Genomic DNA, 16059 nt, shown 5'->3' with positions numbered 1-16059 from the left:
CGGAGTTGTCTGGTTCCAGCTAAAAGTGGGACATGGCTTCAGAACAGTGGTGGAGCATCAAGCCACCATTCCAGTGTATTCTGGCAGTATAGTTTTGCCACATCTGGAAAGTCACAGGTTGCAGATCACGGCAACTGAGTGCCATGTCTAAATGCTGCAGAGCCCCATGTCCATTAGATGTGTTTAGAAGTTATACTTCGTATAGTTTTGCTGCTTTGGTTTTTATATTCTTTGTCAAAATCTGTGATCTTACAGCAGCCAAGTCCCAACCGCCGGGAAGAAAGACCAGTCAGTTTTTACCATATTGGACCAAATTCAATGCAGTCTAGTGTTGCCTCACTGGCCAGAGATGCAGCAAACATTGCCAAGGACAAACAGAGAAGCTTCCTGCCAAATATCATCCAGAATGAAACTTACGGTGCGGTCCTCAATAACAGCAGCAGCTCTGGCAGCATGGCTGGCATCGCTCCAGGCCCTCCTTTACCCCCAAGGAATGTCGCAAAAGGTAATAAAGCACTGGCTTTATTGTATGTCTCTAATTACTGCACATTCTTACACAACACCAGCTTTGTGTCATGTGTTACATCACTGTATCCCAAGTTCCCAAGTTCTTAACTCTTTTCTGTCCTGGATTTAAAAGGACACCCTCAACAACAGAAAATTATCTTCTAATTCAGAACTCGAATCCTAATGTTAAAAAAAACAACAAAACCTGTATTAATTGCTTATTTGTATAGATGGTTATACATGTGCACATAATTGTGACGGTTTAACCACTATTTGGCTATTAAGTGGTAGCCTCACCATAGGCGGCTGTCAAGGTTTCTTTTAATTAGAGTGGTCTCAAAAATTTCATTTTAGCATTTTGTGTACTTGGACACACTGGGCCATCAAATGTACCCAAGTCTAGGTATCCGGAAATAAGCAACAAATGATTTGGCCGCATTTCTCCGACTGGTCAGATGCTGCACTTCGTACAGTCACACGGCACATGACTCAAGCGCAATTTATGCTGCACTCAGGCCTGAGAAAAGCTGATAAAACTGCTGATAAGGCTGAATGACGATTTTTAGGTTGAACTGAATTTAATGATCAGCTAGCAGTGCACAATGGGCGCGCGTTTAGACACAATGATTATCGTTCAATCGCTTTTTAGCTATTTTTGAACGATCATCGCTCTGTGTAAATGGGCCTTTAAGTGGGTGTCCAAGTTTAAAAATAATTATAATTACTAAGAAAAAATAGCTGCAAATGTGTTAAAATAATAAGAGGCACTGCTCATCCATCCTCTGCACCCGGCAACCAAGCACTACAGCTCCTGCAGTCCTTCTACTCTTTGTTTATGAACGACTACATTCTGGCCGTTGCAGCAGCCGTTCTCCTGACTTCACTGCTCAGATACTAGGGACTGTGATTCCAGGAGAAAGGTACATGACCGCTGCAGCCTGTCATAAACCAAGACTGTGAGGACAACAAATGTGCCTTCAGCCAATCACAGCCATTCAATGACATCATTGAATGGCTGTGATTGACTGACGGCGTGTGTGTTAGCCAATCACAGCATTAGCTTTCTGGAGGCAGGGATTTCAAGCCCCGCATCCAGAAAGCAATGCTCTGTCGGGGACCAGGTGGGAGAGACAGCCTGCAGCAGCGCTACAGAAGACCGGGGGAGGGGAGTACTGCTTTTTTTTTTTTTTGACACTTTCTTTTTTTTGTATTCCCGGCGTATAAAACGACCCCCTACTGCAGAGTAGATTTTTCAGGGTTAAAAGGTTGTCTTATACGCCGGAATATATGGTACTTTCTAATTTTTTTTTTTTTTAACTTTTACAACCCCTTTTAATGGGCGGTTCAGTTTTCAGAAGACATTTACTGGTTAGGGGGTTCATTCTGAGCTCATTTGTCCTTGGGCATTGATCAGTTATATCGCCAAACCAGACCCTCTCTCCCATCCTCAAACAATCAATGAGTGTCGTCTACAAAACTTTTTTGTTCATGTTTCCCATCACCGGCTATCTCTTCTGACTCCCCCATAAACTTGCATGCATGTATTCAGCTGAGTGTGTATGTTCGCTGCCATAGAAAGGGATCGGGTATGTTAGAATCCAGCATACCAGACCTTTGTTTCTCCCAATGGCGAATGCTCATTAGAATAAATATGGTAGGAGACTTTAGAGAAAGTGTAAACTTCTTCAGACCTGTAATCCTCATCTCATTGTGTGCATCCAATTTCTAAAGGTGCACTGGGGAGTACAGGTGACTATTACACAATTAGAACACAGGCTTCCTTTGAGAATGTTTTGTCCTGTATGTCTTGCTTCTGGTGAACTGTAATCATTAATTGCTGCCATAGGGATCCGCTGTCCCTGGGGTACCATTACATTTGACAAGAAGTATTAGCAGCACTCACTGAAGGTCAGTCAGGGATCTATCACTGTTCACATAAACCCCCATTGTCCAAAAAGCGCCTTCCTACTTTGTAGTCATATACTGGCAACTATTGGCTGCCCCATTAATCGTAGACTCTAATGTCGTCATTAAAAAGAAAAAATCAAATAAGTTTGTTTCCTAATCTCATAGGGTTTACTGTTGCCCCCTGCTGGTTCACGGTCTGTACTGTCCATACTGGATTGTGCATTAGTGCACCCAGTGAACATTATATTGCAGGATTGAATGTAAATTGAGCAGCAGGACGTTATAGAACAGAGAACTAGAAGTAAACCAATTATGTATAGCAGAAATTCATGTAGATATAAGGTATACATGTAATGTTGGTATACAGTGCACACACCAACTATTGGGCGTCTGCTGTGTTTGTGTGTGATTATATGTGATGTTAATTACTCTTCATACAAGAGTACTCTACCCTAGTAAAAGTAATTGGACACCGGAGCAAGAATCAAAAGTAGTATTTATTTCCATATGTTAATACTAGTGGGGCTCCTTTCGCCCTAATGACATCAGATACTCTCCACTGCATACTTTCTACTAACATCTGATACACTTCAGCAGGTATTTCCCTCAATTCATCCTGCAAATGTCTAGTGAGCTCTCTAAAAGATGCATTGGCCCTTCCACAAAGGTGCAAGGAGTGTTGTCATTGGACATTTGAGAAATGGAAGAGCGTTCTATAGAGTCATAAATCGCACTACTACATCTTCACATCAGATGGATGTACCTGGTGTGGAGGATGCTGGGGAATGGCTTTTGCCTGAGTGTGCTGTGCCAAAAGTTAAGTATGGCGGAGGTTCCATTATGGTGTAATTGTAGTGGCAAGAACCATGAACATGGAGTGTATCTTGCCTATCTAGACAGTAATGTGCTGCCGACAATAAGACAATACTCTAGGAATGGTCAGAAATACTTCTAACAAGACAACGAGTCTGGTCACAAATTGAATTATCTTTTACGTTGGTTTGAGGATATGGATGTTCCACAATTGGACCGGCTACACAGAGTCCTGACCTGAACTCTGTTGAACATTCTTGGGACAAACTGGAATGTCGGGTCAGGAAGTATGACCATTATCAATCATCTTTGAGAGAGCTTGCTAGGCATTTACAGGAGGAATTGAGGGAAATACTAGCTGAATTGTATCAGACGTTAGTAGAAAGTATGCCACGGAGACTATCTGATGTCATTAGGGCCAAAGGAGCCCCACTTAGTATCAACATATGTCAACTAAATACTGCTTATATGTAAATACTACTTTTGATTCTTTCTTGTTTGAGGTGCCCAATTAGTTTTTGTAAGATAGTGTATTTCACATCACAGATTTTTCTGGGTAACACCATACCACACTATTTTTTGCTATACTCTGTGATATATGGAAATATTTCCTCCATCCTTTTAATTTTTGTCCCCTCTAGTACAGTCGACTATATTTGGCGGTAGCATACACAACACTCCAAATACCCCAGCGTGGAAATCTCATCCACTAGGACATGAGAGTGGCAGCAGACAGAGGTCGTCATCTGACCCACCAGCTATTCATCCCCCTGTGCCACCAATGCGTGTCACCTCTACTGCCACAAGTACGTCACCACCTGTCAACCAGTCACCAGCACCAGATGCATTGCTTGATATTTCTGTGTGATATCCACGTTCTTCGCGTTTCATCCACTGCATCGTATGTCATGTCTCCTTGTATCTAACTGTGTGAACTTCTCTCCTTCTATGTGGTGGTTCTGTTATCATTGTCCGTGTATAAGTGTCTTTTGTCATCTCCTTTTCGGACTTGCAATGCGTTGGTTGCGGCTGCAAGGCAATGGGTACTCCGCATCGTCTCCTACAGTACTTGGCTATTTCAGAGACAGCTGACTAGTTGGACTTCAGATTTTTAGAACTACACCGTGCTGCATTTGTATCCCCTAAAAACTAAAGATTTGGTTGGTATGGCGGCTGGCTCCGTTAAAGGGAACCTCTCATTGGGATGTTTGCTCTTAAGCTGGCAGCATGACCCGTTTTTGAGTCAGGTCGGGTCGCGGGAGCCCCAAGTCATCATTCCGTAATGCACGCCCCCTAAGATAGATGCCTGACTCTCCTTGTCCATGACACCAGCACAAGTTCTAGTGAAATCCCGCACTTGCGTTGGGCTGTCCTCTGACGACGACAGCAGGGGCCTACGCCGCATGCACAATAAGTCAGTGAAGTGGAGTTGACCCAATCTGCATGTTCAGGATGTGGGACAGAGGTCAGCCCAACGCAAGTGCAGGATTTTACCGTGTCTTGAGCTAATATCAGCGGTAGGGAGGGACGGGCATTCAGCTTAGGTGGCATGCATTATTGAATCAGTTATGGTGGCCCGCCCCTGTGACTTGAACCCAGGCCAAAAGTATACCAGGCGCCAAATAATAAAAGTAAGTTTTCAAGTTTAAGAGCGGTCTTCTGTATTGCACAAACAATGGTATTAAACTTGAGTGTGAGCTGTATGGTGCCAGTTTAAGAGCGAAAATCCTGATAATGGGTTCCCTTTTAATTTTAGTCACTTTGCAGTCCTTTAGAAGAGGCATCCATAGGATGGGGAAGTGATACAGCACACCAAAGGAATTCTTTCAAAAACTCTCTTGCAGTGATATTCATTATCCCAAACTGTCCCACACCCCTACTCCCCCCACTCCCTCCCTCCCCCCCAACCTTCATGTCTTGTTTATTAACGCAATATATTATGGCCTTAACTTGTGTGGCATGCTTTCTTCATTCTTCACACTTTTTACACAGTATCAGAATGTGGTCAAAGCTTGGTGTGTATTGTATGAACATCCACCTTGTCTTCCCCTCTTCATATGTACTATTCCATAATCTCTAAATTTGCTCTTGTTCCAGACCCCCCTCCGCCTCCTGTGGCAAAAACACCCAGTGTTATGGAAGCTTTGAGCCAGCACTCCAAAACGATCCATCCGCCTCCGGTACCTCAAAACAAGCCAGTGCCCCCTCCAGTCCCACCACAGCCTCCCAACAGGTTGCAGCAGAAAAGGCTGGGTCCAGGGTGAGTATTAGTAATACATGAGGGGAGGGAGGTCTGTTCTTGCCATAAACGTATTGACATTTTTATTGTCTCGACTTGTTAAATATTGAGCACGCATTTTATCCTCAGCATGGTTTGCCAATATTAGTGCTGTCTTTATTCATGCCAAGTACTTGAAATTAAAGTGGAAACAAAGACATTTACATTTTCTAACCAACGGAATTGTTTCATAGCAGGCCTGCACAACTTGGCAGTAGATAGGGGCCAAAATTAAAATCTGCAAATCTTTTTGGGCCACAGATATGTTTTGTGTGGCTTACTTACATAGTTAGTTACATAGTCAAACCCTAACCTACAGTTTAATGATTAAACCATTTACATTACTGTCTTTCACTGAAGGTTCTTTACCCTACACAGACATGTCACGCTAGCTACCAACGGTAAAGTTCAGGTTCTGCCGCTAGTGTCAGCTAGCATGACATGAGTGTACCGCAGATTATGGCATAACTATGATCTTCTGGGACTTCTCCTGTTCTCCAGGAATTTTCAAAGATTACGTTGAGTGGTTCAGCAATTACCTCCGCTGCTTCCTTTAGTATCCTAAGGTGTAATTCATCTGGACCTTGAGACTTGAATTCATTTAACTTAGCTATGTGTTCCCTCACCATCTCTCTGCTTACAGATAGCCTGCATTCTTTTATCCCCCCCAATAGCACAGGGAAGATCAGTTGATGTTCTATCTACTTTCTGAGAGAAAACCGATACAAAATAGCAATTTAAAAGTTTGGCCTTCTCAACATCATTCTTAACCAATTCCCTATTTTCATCTTGTAAGCATCCAAATCATGAAAGTGATTACCAGCCAGGGTGCCGCGGCTCCCTGCCTGTTAATCACTTAGCACTGCAATGAGTTCACAACCTGATGGCAGTGTGTGCCCCTGGGATCCTCCTCCTTCTGACCTCTCCTCCTTGGTTTCGCAGGAGGAGAGGAGAAGGAAGGAGGGGTTCGGATGCACACACTTCTGCCCGCAAGCAGCACCGAGCAGAAAATCAGCGGCGCTTTGAAGATGAGGTAAGTATATCAATTTCGGAAGGGCATAATTACTACTGGGAATACTGTGGGCGACATTATTACTACAGGGGCTGATATAGGGGACACAATTACTGCAGGGGCCGATATAAGGGGACACAATTACTGCAGGGGCCGATATAGGGGACACAATTACTGCAGGGGCCGATATAGGGGACACAATTACTGCAGGGGCCGATATAGGGGACACAATTACTGCAGGGGGCCGATATAGGGGGACACAATTACTGCAGGGGCCGATATAGGGGACACAATTACTGCAGGGGCCGATATAGGGGACACAATTACTGCAGGGGCCGATATAGGGGACACAATTACTGCAGGGGCCGATATAGGGACACAATTACTGCAGGGGCCGATATAGGGGACACAATTACTGCAGGGCCGATATAGGGGACACAATTACTGCAGGGGCCGATATAGGCCGACACAATTACTGCAGGGGCCGATATAGGCGACACAATTACTGCAGGGGGCCGATATAGGCGACACAATTACTGCAGGGGCCGATATAGGCGACACTATTACTGCAGGGGGCCGATATAGGCGACACTATTACTGCAGGGGGCCGATATAGGCGACACTATTACTGCAGGGGCCGATATAGGCGACACTATTACTGCAGGGGCCGATATAGGCGACACTATTACTGCAGGGGCGGATATAGGGGACACCATTACTGCAGGGGCCGATATAGGGGACACCATTACTACAGGGGCCGATATAGGGGACACCATTACTACAGGGGCCGATATAGGGGACACCATTACTACAGGGGCAGATATAGGGGGGCACCATTACTACAGGGGCCGATATAGGGGGCACGTTACTGCAGGGGCCGATATAGGGAGGCACGTTTACGGCAGGGGCCGATATAGGGGGCACGTTTACGGCAAGGGGCCGATATAGGGGGCACGTTTACGGCAGGGGCCGATATAGGGGGCACGTCTTACGGCAGGGGCCGATATAGGGGGCACGTTTACGGCAGGGGCCGATATATAGGGGGCACGTTTACGGCAGGGGCCGATATAGGGGGCACGTTTACTACTAAGGCCCCTCTGCACGTGGCAGCAAACCTCCTAGCCGACTTTATGTTAGGTATGTTTACACGTGCTGGAAATTAGGCAGAAGAATTTCGCAGCATACAGTCCGGCTGCACATGGCAGTCGGATTCTGCATGCAGGATCCTGCAACGGAATCCAACCCTGTGCCCAGCCAATGACCCCAGCGTACCTGCCCGCCGTCTTCTAATCTGTGCTGCGGATGTGCCGGCCGGCGCACAAGCACAGTACAGATTATGCCGCGACGTTGCTAGGCGATGACGCGGGATCCTGCAACCTTTCCGCAATTATGATTGCGGAAGGGATCGCAGGGCGGACTGCTTCTATTGACTTTAATGGGTAGCCGTCCTCACAGAAGCAACACAGAATCGCAGCATGCTGCGATTTATCCTCTGTGAGCAGAAAATCGGTTTCTGTTTGTGTTATAGCATGCTGTTGCGCAATGCAAATCCGCCAGTGTGCAGACAGCCTTACGCATCCAAAAAAACCAGTCAAAATCCACACCATTGCCTGTGGATTTTAAGTGGAAATCAGCCGTTTATCTGCAGCTGATTTTCATACTATGTAGCGCTCACTCTTCACCTACTCCATAGGCTTCCCAGCAGCCTGGACAGGTGATGCTGGTTAGGTCAGGCCGCTGGGAGCCGGGTCACTGACAGCAGTGAGCCTTTGGAGGAGGTGAGGGGGAGTGCCCATAGTATGAAAGTGGGTACGCAGCTGATTTCCAGTCTAAATCCGCAGCAATAGTACTCCAGTGCTTCAGCTAAGAAACAACCACAGGGCATTTCTCCCTGTCTATTTTGAAACGGCCCTGTACTTTTTACAGAGATTGAGGTAAAAATCATATGTCGTGATACGCCCCGTGCCTGATGTGTTGGCACTTTGAGATCAATAAATGGGTTTTGGGGCCTGCAGTTTGGGCGCTTGGTCTCTTAAAGGTTCACCATCAGTGTCCTGTAGCATCTTTGACTTTTCTTTTGCTTTTGACTTACCCCCAAATCTTTTTTTAAGTGCTTTTTGGCCTCTCTTACAAGCCTTATTTCGTTATTTAGCTTTAGCTTCTCTGACATTTGCCCTACAGTTTCTGCAGACCGCATTATATTCTTCATTATTGTGGGCTAACAATCAGTTTTCCAATATGGTTTGATTAAAAACTCTTGCACAGGAGAGGAGAGCTAAGCAGTCCATTACACTGGTGGATCTCCTATTGAGATTAATGGCCCTTTTACACGGGCCGACAGTCGTGTAGCGTTTACACTAAAAGACTTTATCACTAGATAGCGGGTTTCTCACTCAGCGCTTCCCCTTTGTGAAGTGCTGAGCAGGTAGCGTTTACACTAAACAACAAGCCAGTGGCTGTCAAGACTACAGAAATACAAGAAGCCTTTATACATTGGTTTCATATTTTAATAGAGGGTAAATAGTTTGTAGGACGTGACCTTCATGTGTCTTGCTGACTGTCTGGATATATTACAGCAGTTACATAGACCATAAATATATGCATACTATATAGGGTACCTTATGATATAACATTTGTATGGGACACTGGGAAGGCCATCCCGAATCAGTATTTTCTGTATTCTAGATCAGGTTTTGCAAACTTTAATAAAACGTCTGTTTGTGATACATTTCCATCAGGGCCGAGAAGCCTACTCCACTGGGTAAGATCCAGCCTGCTGCCACAACATCTCAGAATCTGGGTGAGTCCCCCATTTGATGTCACTTTCTCAAAAAAGATGTAGCAGACAATCTTTGAAGCTTTTCCTTTCATGTGCATAAATGTAACAACTATACATGGCAGTGGATTTAATGTTCACACACCGCTACATTTGTACTAAATACATAGATAGCCATCCAGGCGTAAGTACATGCATACAACCAACATAAAGGTTTAACTCTTGGGCCCCAATGCAAAGTGTGTAACGGGTATTTAACTTGATAATGGCCATCATACATACATGTACGGCGCTTGTTCCTGGGTTTTAAACCTGCACTATTATAAATGTACAACACCGGTTTAAAGCTCCTACTCCTGCAATCTAGGAGGAGCAGGTCACGTGCTTGGATGTCAGACCCAGAGAAGAAGACAGAAGGGGGTTTATAACTGCTTCTGTTTTCTCTTTCCCAGTATACATAGACCCCAAAGCGTGCTAGGTAGGCACTAGAGATGAGCGAGTATACTTGCTAAGGCTAACTACTCGAGCGAGTAGTGCCTTAGCCGAGTATCCTCCCCGCTCATCTGTAAAGATTCGGCTGCCGGCGTGGGTGACAGGTGAGTTGCGGCGGTGAGCGGAGGGGGGGGGGGGGGGGGGGGGGGGGGGGGAGTGAGAGAGAGAGAGAAGAGATCTCCCCTCCGTTCCTCCCCGCCACTCCCAACCCGCCGCTGGCACCCGAATCTTTAGACACGAGCCGGAGGATACTCGGCTAAGGCACCTATTTTGCTCGAGTAGTTAGCCTTAGCGAGGTATACTCGCTCATCTCTAGTAGGCACCATAGGGCAGTGTTTCCCAACTCCAGTCCTTAAGGGAACCTCAACAGGTCATGTTTTCTGGATCTCCTCAGTATTGTACAAGTGATTGTAATTATTGTTGGTGCCTCAGACCTTGCCACAGGTGTTCTTACTACAGGATATCCTGAAAACATGACCTATTGAGGTGCCCTTGAGGACTGGAGTTTGGGAAAATGCTGCCATAGTGGGATGTTTTCCCCTGCTCTCTTATGGATGCCCTCGTTAGAATGAAAAACAGCAAAATAAAGAATTACATTGTGAATGTCCCCCAGATGTCTTATATTGCATCACAGGAGACGTGGATGTTACAAAAATAAATTTAAAAAAACTATACGAAAGTAAGTTTTTAAAAAAAACGAATACATTATAAATTAAAAAAATCAACCCCTCATGTTGACCCAGTGGTTAATTTAGATTTTAAAATGCCATGTGGTTTCCCATAATGCACATTGCGATTTAGGACGTTTACCTGCATGATCCTCTGGAAGTGTTTTAGTTTTAATGTATCTTAACTGGAGATGAGCGAGCACGCTCGGTAAGGTCAGTTGCTTGGGGGGGGAAAGGGGAGCTCTCTCTCACTTTTCCCCCCCGCTCTCCGACGCCTCCCTGCTGCCCACCTGAGCATGCTCCGGTAGAGGTCAGTTACTTGAGCGAGCCTCGTTCATCTCCGAGTAACTGCCGCCGTCTACGAGCGTGCTCGAGGGGGGAGGCGGCGGGGGTGTAGTGGGGGATCTCCCCCTCCTCCCCCCGGTGCCCCTCCGCTCTCCCCCGCCGCCCCCTGCTGCCCACCTGAGCACGCTCGAAGGAGAAGGTAGTTACTCGAGCGAGGCCTTAGTAGCTGACCTTACCGAGCATGCTCGCTCATCTCTAATCTTAACTAACTTTTCAGACATCTGTTCACTAATTCGTTTGTTAGTCTAGTCAGTTCTGTAATATACTTGCATTCAAAATGTTGTTTGCTTTATCCCTGTAAATCATGTGTAAAGTGAATGCCACTAGGGGTCTCCTTTCCAGCTTCTCTGCAATCTACCCTCTGTCATTGGGTACAGAGCTTCTGTAGCAACAAGGACACAGGGATATTTCCATAACAACGGGAGGAAAGGCTATCTTCACAAACACGCAGGCTGACATATCTGCAGACACTGTGATAACAATCTCCACAATCTTTGCCTGTCCTGCTGTTACAGCGTGTGTGGTGTGTACATTATATTGGGTTAACTAACCATTTGGCCAGAATGTGTCTAACTGCCTGGAAAAGCTGAAGAGGGACGGGCATTTAGATACTGCTTCTTTGCTGATTGGACCAGGCAGTGCTGTGCAGCTTAGAGAGTAAGAGCAAAGAAGGCAGGACAGTGAACTACGTGGCAGAATGCTAGGCTTGCTACAGGCCCCATGCCTGAAACTTGATTGCAAACAGCAGGAGAGGAGAAATATGGGGAAAACAACAAGAACTCACAGACAATAGGGTGCAAACAGCAGTAAATGAGCGGGCCATTAGAAACTTGTGTATTTTAGAAAATGTGTTGAAAACTCAGGTATGCTTTTAAATAAGGGAGAGATGTTGTTTTTATATATTATTTCTTACCTTTATTCACTGCCAGTAATTTGATAGAAGAATCCTGTCCGGCTCTGTTTACGGAATGAAGATGGTTTTGATGATTACATTTTAACCAAACACATTTACTTTCTGCGACTGTAATATAACTGCTGTGAATCAGATTTCATCTCTTCCCTTTGAAGTTACTCTCTGATAATATTAGAAATGCAGCTGGAAATAAAATTTGGTATATTGGCTACTGGGCAAAGAAGCAGATGAGTTGGTTTATATTCTTAATTATGTATACATTAGTGCTGCATAATTAGGGTCTATTATAGCGTAGCAAATCTGTCTTGTGCTTCTTCAGGATTGGCGCTCCACACACCGGCAATTACAACTAGTAGCTCAACTGCTCTGGCATCTTTGATTAAACGTATAGCTATGTACTACACCTGTACAATCTAGAATCTTTATAATGCATCATCATTACTTAGGTTTCTGTTAATTGTTAGTGTTTTTCTTAGGGTCTGTTTATTACAAAACGAGCCAAGAATGATTTTTTTTTTTAGTCCTGCTTAGAATGTACGACGAATGAAAAGTGAACTATTTATCATTTATCGTTCGGTCGTTGGCTGCGTTTAGACTGAACAATCGTACACTTTGCCTCCGTTGAATGACTTTTTAACGATAATCAATTAAAAAGGCCTTTACTATGTGTTACTATTGCTAGACCTTACTATCGCTTTTATGCACTTTTATTGGCTGCTTGATTCATTGACACTCAGAGTATCCTGGAACATTAACATAGCATTCATGTTGTATTGAGTCTGGCCATCCGGGTCATTGTTGTCCAGTATTCATGCGTTCTCTCTTGAGTGTTAACAGTGCCTGTGATGGACCCTATTAACCAAATGGGTCCGGTTAGAGTCTTGTTTTTCTTTTTTTTTCCCATAATGGATAAATTACTGCAAATTTCTCTGTTGTTCTGGCCTTCAAAGAGCGATCAAAACTTCGTGGAAGTACAAACGGAACTATAACATAATAAGAACTTCTTCTAGGTTCTACATATGTTGACTACATATTAATCTGACATAGAGCTATTGGTGATCAACAGCCGAGGGCCACGTTTTAATATAACAGTATTTTGGACAGTTCCTGATAAGTCGTAGAAACTTTGAGCTGAAAGTCAATCCCAATAGAGTTTAACTTCGAGAAACTCTGAGAACAAAGGTGGTTTATATTAACAATGGATACATTTACATATGTTGGTGTTTTGTCTACAGTTTCCGGAGACGCGTTGTCTGACGTCTGTTCTCAGCTTGGACCGAAGCCTGGTACCACAGTGCCTGTACAGCCACCTGCACCCATGCCACGCAAATCTCAACTGGCAAGTAACAATCATGACAGATAGATAGAAGAATTAATTTTTGCGTTCATCTTTTTGTTGATTAATATTCGAGAGGTTGTCCACTTCTTAACAATTGCCGTAGTTTGGATTGATATTTCAGTCATTGTTTCCATTTAATTAAACTTGGGCTGCTTCTGAGTGGACAAACTTGTCTGCTACCAGCCTGAGCAGTGGACGCCTGCCATTCCACTATTGATAACCTGTTCTGAGGATAGGTCATCAGTAGTTAAGAAGTGGACAACAGGCTAAATGAACAAAATAAGCATTTTGGCTCCATTTTGTAGGCGGTGTTTTTGATTTTTACAGTTTTTGTCTTGCAGCATAAATAGTGTGTTCAGTTCATTGTACAGTTTGTTGCCGATGCAGCGACTGCCAACAATTCGTTTCTTTTTTTAGTTATTTTCCACCTTTGTGTCCCTGTAGGGGACTTGAACCTGCGAATGCTTGATCGCTGTAATAATACATTGCAATATGTCTGCACTGTGTTGTATTATTGCTAGTGATCATGTGCCACGGCAGACTCAGCCGCCAGGCAATGGGGTCCAGGTAGTATTGCCGAGGGCCATTGATGGCCAGCGCACCTTCTTTGTGAACCCTTTACATGCTTCAATCAACATTAATCAGGCATATAAGAGGATAACAGCAGGGATCAGTGTTTTCACCGATTTCCCATTGGTGCAGTGAGAAGCCGGCTGACGGTCACAGCCGACTCCCACTGCATATGGCACGGGCGTAGCTTCTGAGCCTGTGGCACGCACAGGATGTAAGTTTACATCCTGTTGCCTTACATACCACCCTGCCAGGATGTAAACTTCCTGTGTTAAGCGGTGAAAGGATTTTCTTAGATAAGCTTATGTTGTAGTTTTAGTATTCTCTTGTATTCCGAATTACATCTTCGACTGACTATAGACTAATGTAATGAGGATCTACTTGATTATCATTTCAGCCCGAAGACCTATAAATGAGTCATTTGGTTTCTCTCGTGTTTTCTGTGCCTTTTACAATTCTCTGTCCTTTATATCCACAGGCAAAGTTGAAGCCGAAGAGGGTGAAAGCAATATATAACTGTTCAGCCGACAACCCCGATGAACTAACGTTTACAGAGGGAGAGATCATTGTGGTGGATGGAGAAGAGGACCATGAGTGGTGGGTAAGTACATCTATATGGTGGCTCCAAGAGACTCCGGTTTGTTGATGAACATTAGGACTGGTTTGAAGTTGATTTCTTATAACATTAAACCACTGATGGATGAAGTCAATAACATTGAGTCTCTTATGACAATGGCCGCTGTCACGGGTGGGATATATTAAGCAGCAAGTGACCAGCCTGTTCTCGAAGTTGATGTGTTGGAAGCAGAACAGCGGGCAAGTGTAAGGAACTAAGTGACTGACAAACGGAGGACTATAAAACTGGGTCAGAACGTCTCCAAAATGGCTTGTAGGGTGTTTTCGGTATACGGTAGATCATAGCTACCAAAAATGGTTCAGGGAAGGACAACCAATGAATCTGCCAAGGGCACCAGAGGCTCATTACTGTTGTGGAGGCACTACCTCACAACATGCAGTGTAGTGTCCAGAACCAACATGATCCCAACCCATGTCCATATGGCCACCATGAGCTATAATGTACTATATATTTATTCTTATGGACTAATATCTTAATTATTGTTGCCTGCATGACAGATCGGACACGTAGAAGGTGAGCCGTCCCGGAGAGGAGCCTTTCCTGTGTCCTTTGTGCACTTCTTTGCTGATTAAGCCATCCAGTACCACAGTGTATCTGTGTCCAGCCCAGCAGAAGGCCTTCCCGGAGGAGCCAGAGCCATGGATACTGCAACACCAGAGCCCTGTGACCAGCGCCCGCCTACTACCACTCCTATGCACTGACTTATGCTGGGACTCTCCCATCCAATTGTATATTTATTCTTCCTTTTAAGGAAATATGTTGCCAATCGGATGTAGATATTCCTGTTAAACATTAGAGATTTCTGCAGTCTTCTCCTTCTTGTACTCCGTATCTTTTGTACCGTTCTAGCTTTATATGACCAGTGGTTTATAAAAGCTGTCTCTACTCCTAGATTCTCTCCTTGTTACAGAGGAACTCAGTTACATTGCAGGGCAATGCACTCTTAACTCACCTGCAGCTAAATGGTTAATGACTCATAGGAATCCATTTTGTTTTTCTACATACTGTAATTTACTTTTTTTTTTTTTTTTATGGAACTAATCGTTTAGCTCTGTGTGATTTGCTAATAGATAACCAGACCAATCCAATAAATCTCTCTACTGCCTACCTGGAATTTAGTGTCTATATTACAGTTCCTCTATTGGCGCCACATTACATCGCGGTCACTTCTAACCTCTGCAAGACACCAAAATGTATTTGATGTGAAGACGTTGGCGGAAATTTATCAAAATAAGTGTATATGAAGAGTGGAGTAGTTACGCCTGGCAACCAATGAGCTTTCTTCATGCGTTTTCTTAAGGACTTTTTAAGAAATTACACTTGGAAATGGAATCTGGCTGGCTGCTATTAACAACTGCTCCACTTTCCCTGCAAATAGTTTGGATAAATCGAGACTTGCGGCCTAAATATGCTGACATGATGAGGTTAGAACTTATAGATTTTGGGGGCATTTGCAGCTAGTTTATAATTTCAGTCACGTTTTTATGAGGGTTTCAATGCATTTTTCATAGAAGCAGTCCTAGGACCTGCAAGATAATGTGACATCACAACTTTATGTTGCCGTCATCGGGTGACTTTTTTTTTTCCTCTTTGCCTTTCCTCATCTTTCCATTACTGTAGCGCTATCGCTCCCAGATAGATAATGTACGAACCTAATCCCATAGAAAGTAGACTTGTTGCCCATAACCTCCAATGCTTCACTTTCACTTTCTAAACTGCAGGAAGGATGATATATGGATGTGATTGGTTGCTGTGGGCAACAACATTGACTTTTGGTAAGAAATGTATAAAAGCCATTATG

General features: G+C 44.3%; 1 protein-coding gene across 2 annotated transcripts in view; it reads left to right on the top strand.

The window, feature by feature from the left end:
* The window catches only part of ASAP2 (ArfGAP with SH3 domain, ankyrin repeat and PH domain 2), a 184815-nt gene extending 169443 nt beyond the window's left edge, over positions 1-15372 (top strand). Inside the window, exons 22-28 of one of the 2 annotated variants that reach the window (XM_066597469.1) lie at positions 256-505; positions 3870-4034; positions 5326-5488; positions 9257-9318; positions 12948-13051; positions 14100-14222; positions 14756-15372. In XM_066597469.1, the coding sequence (XP_066453566.1) occupies positions 256-505; positions 3870-4034; positions 5326-5488; positions 9257-9318; positions 12948-13051; positions 14100-14222; positions 14756-14830 (942 nt within the window). In that variant the 3' untranslated portion in view covers positions 14831-15372. The remainder of the gene's footprint in view (positions 1-255; positions 506-3869; positions 4035-5325; positions 5489-9256; positions 9319-12947; positions 13052-14099; positions 14223-14755) is intronic. The other variant, XM_066597479.1, reaches the window with a different exon arrangement.
* Positions 15373-16059: the final 687 nt, after the last annotated feature.

This window comes from Eleutherodactylus coqui, chromosome 1 (assembly GCF_035609145.1).
Source record: "Eleutherodactylus coqui strain aEleCoq1 chromosome 1, aEleCoq1.hap1, whole genome shotgun sequence".
Taxonomy (NCBI): domain Eukaryota; kingdom Metazoa; phylum Chordata; class Amphibia; order Anura; family Eleutherodactylidae; genus Eleutherodactylus; species Eleutherodactylus coqui.
This window is presented reverse-complemented; position numbering and strand designations above follow the sequence as displayed.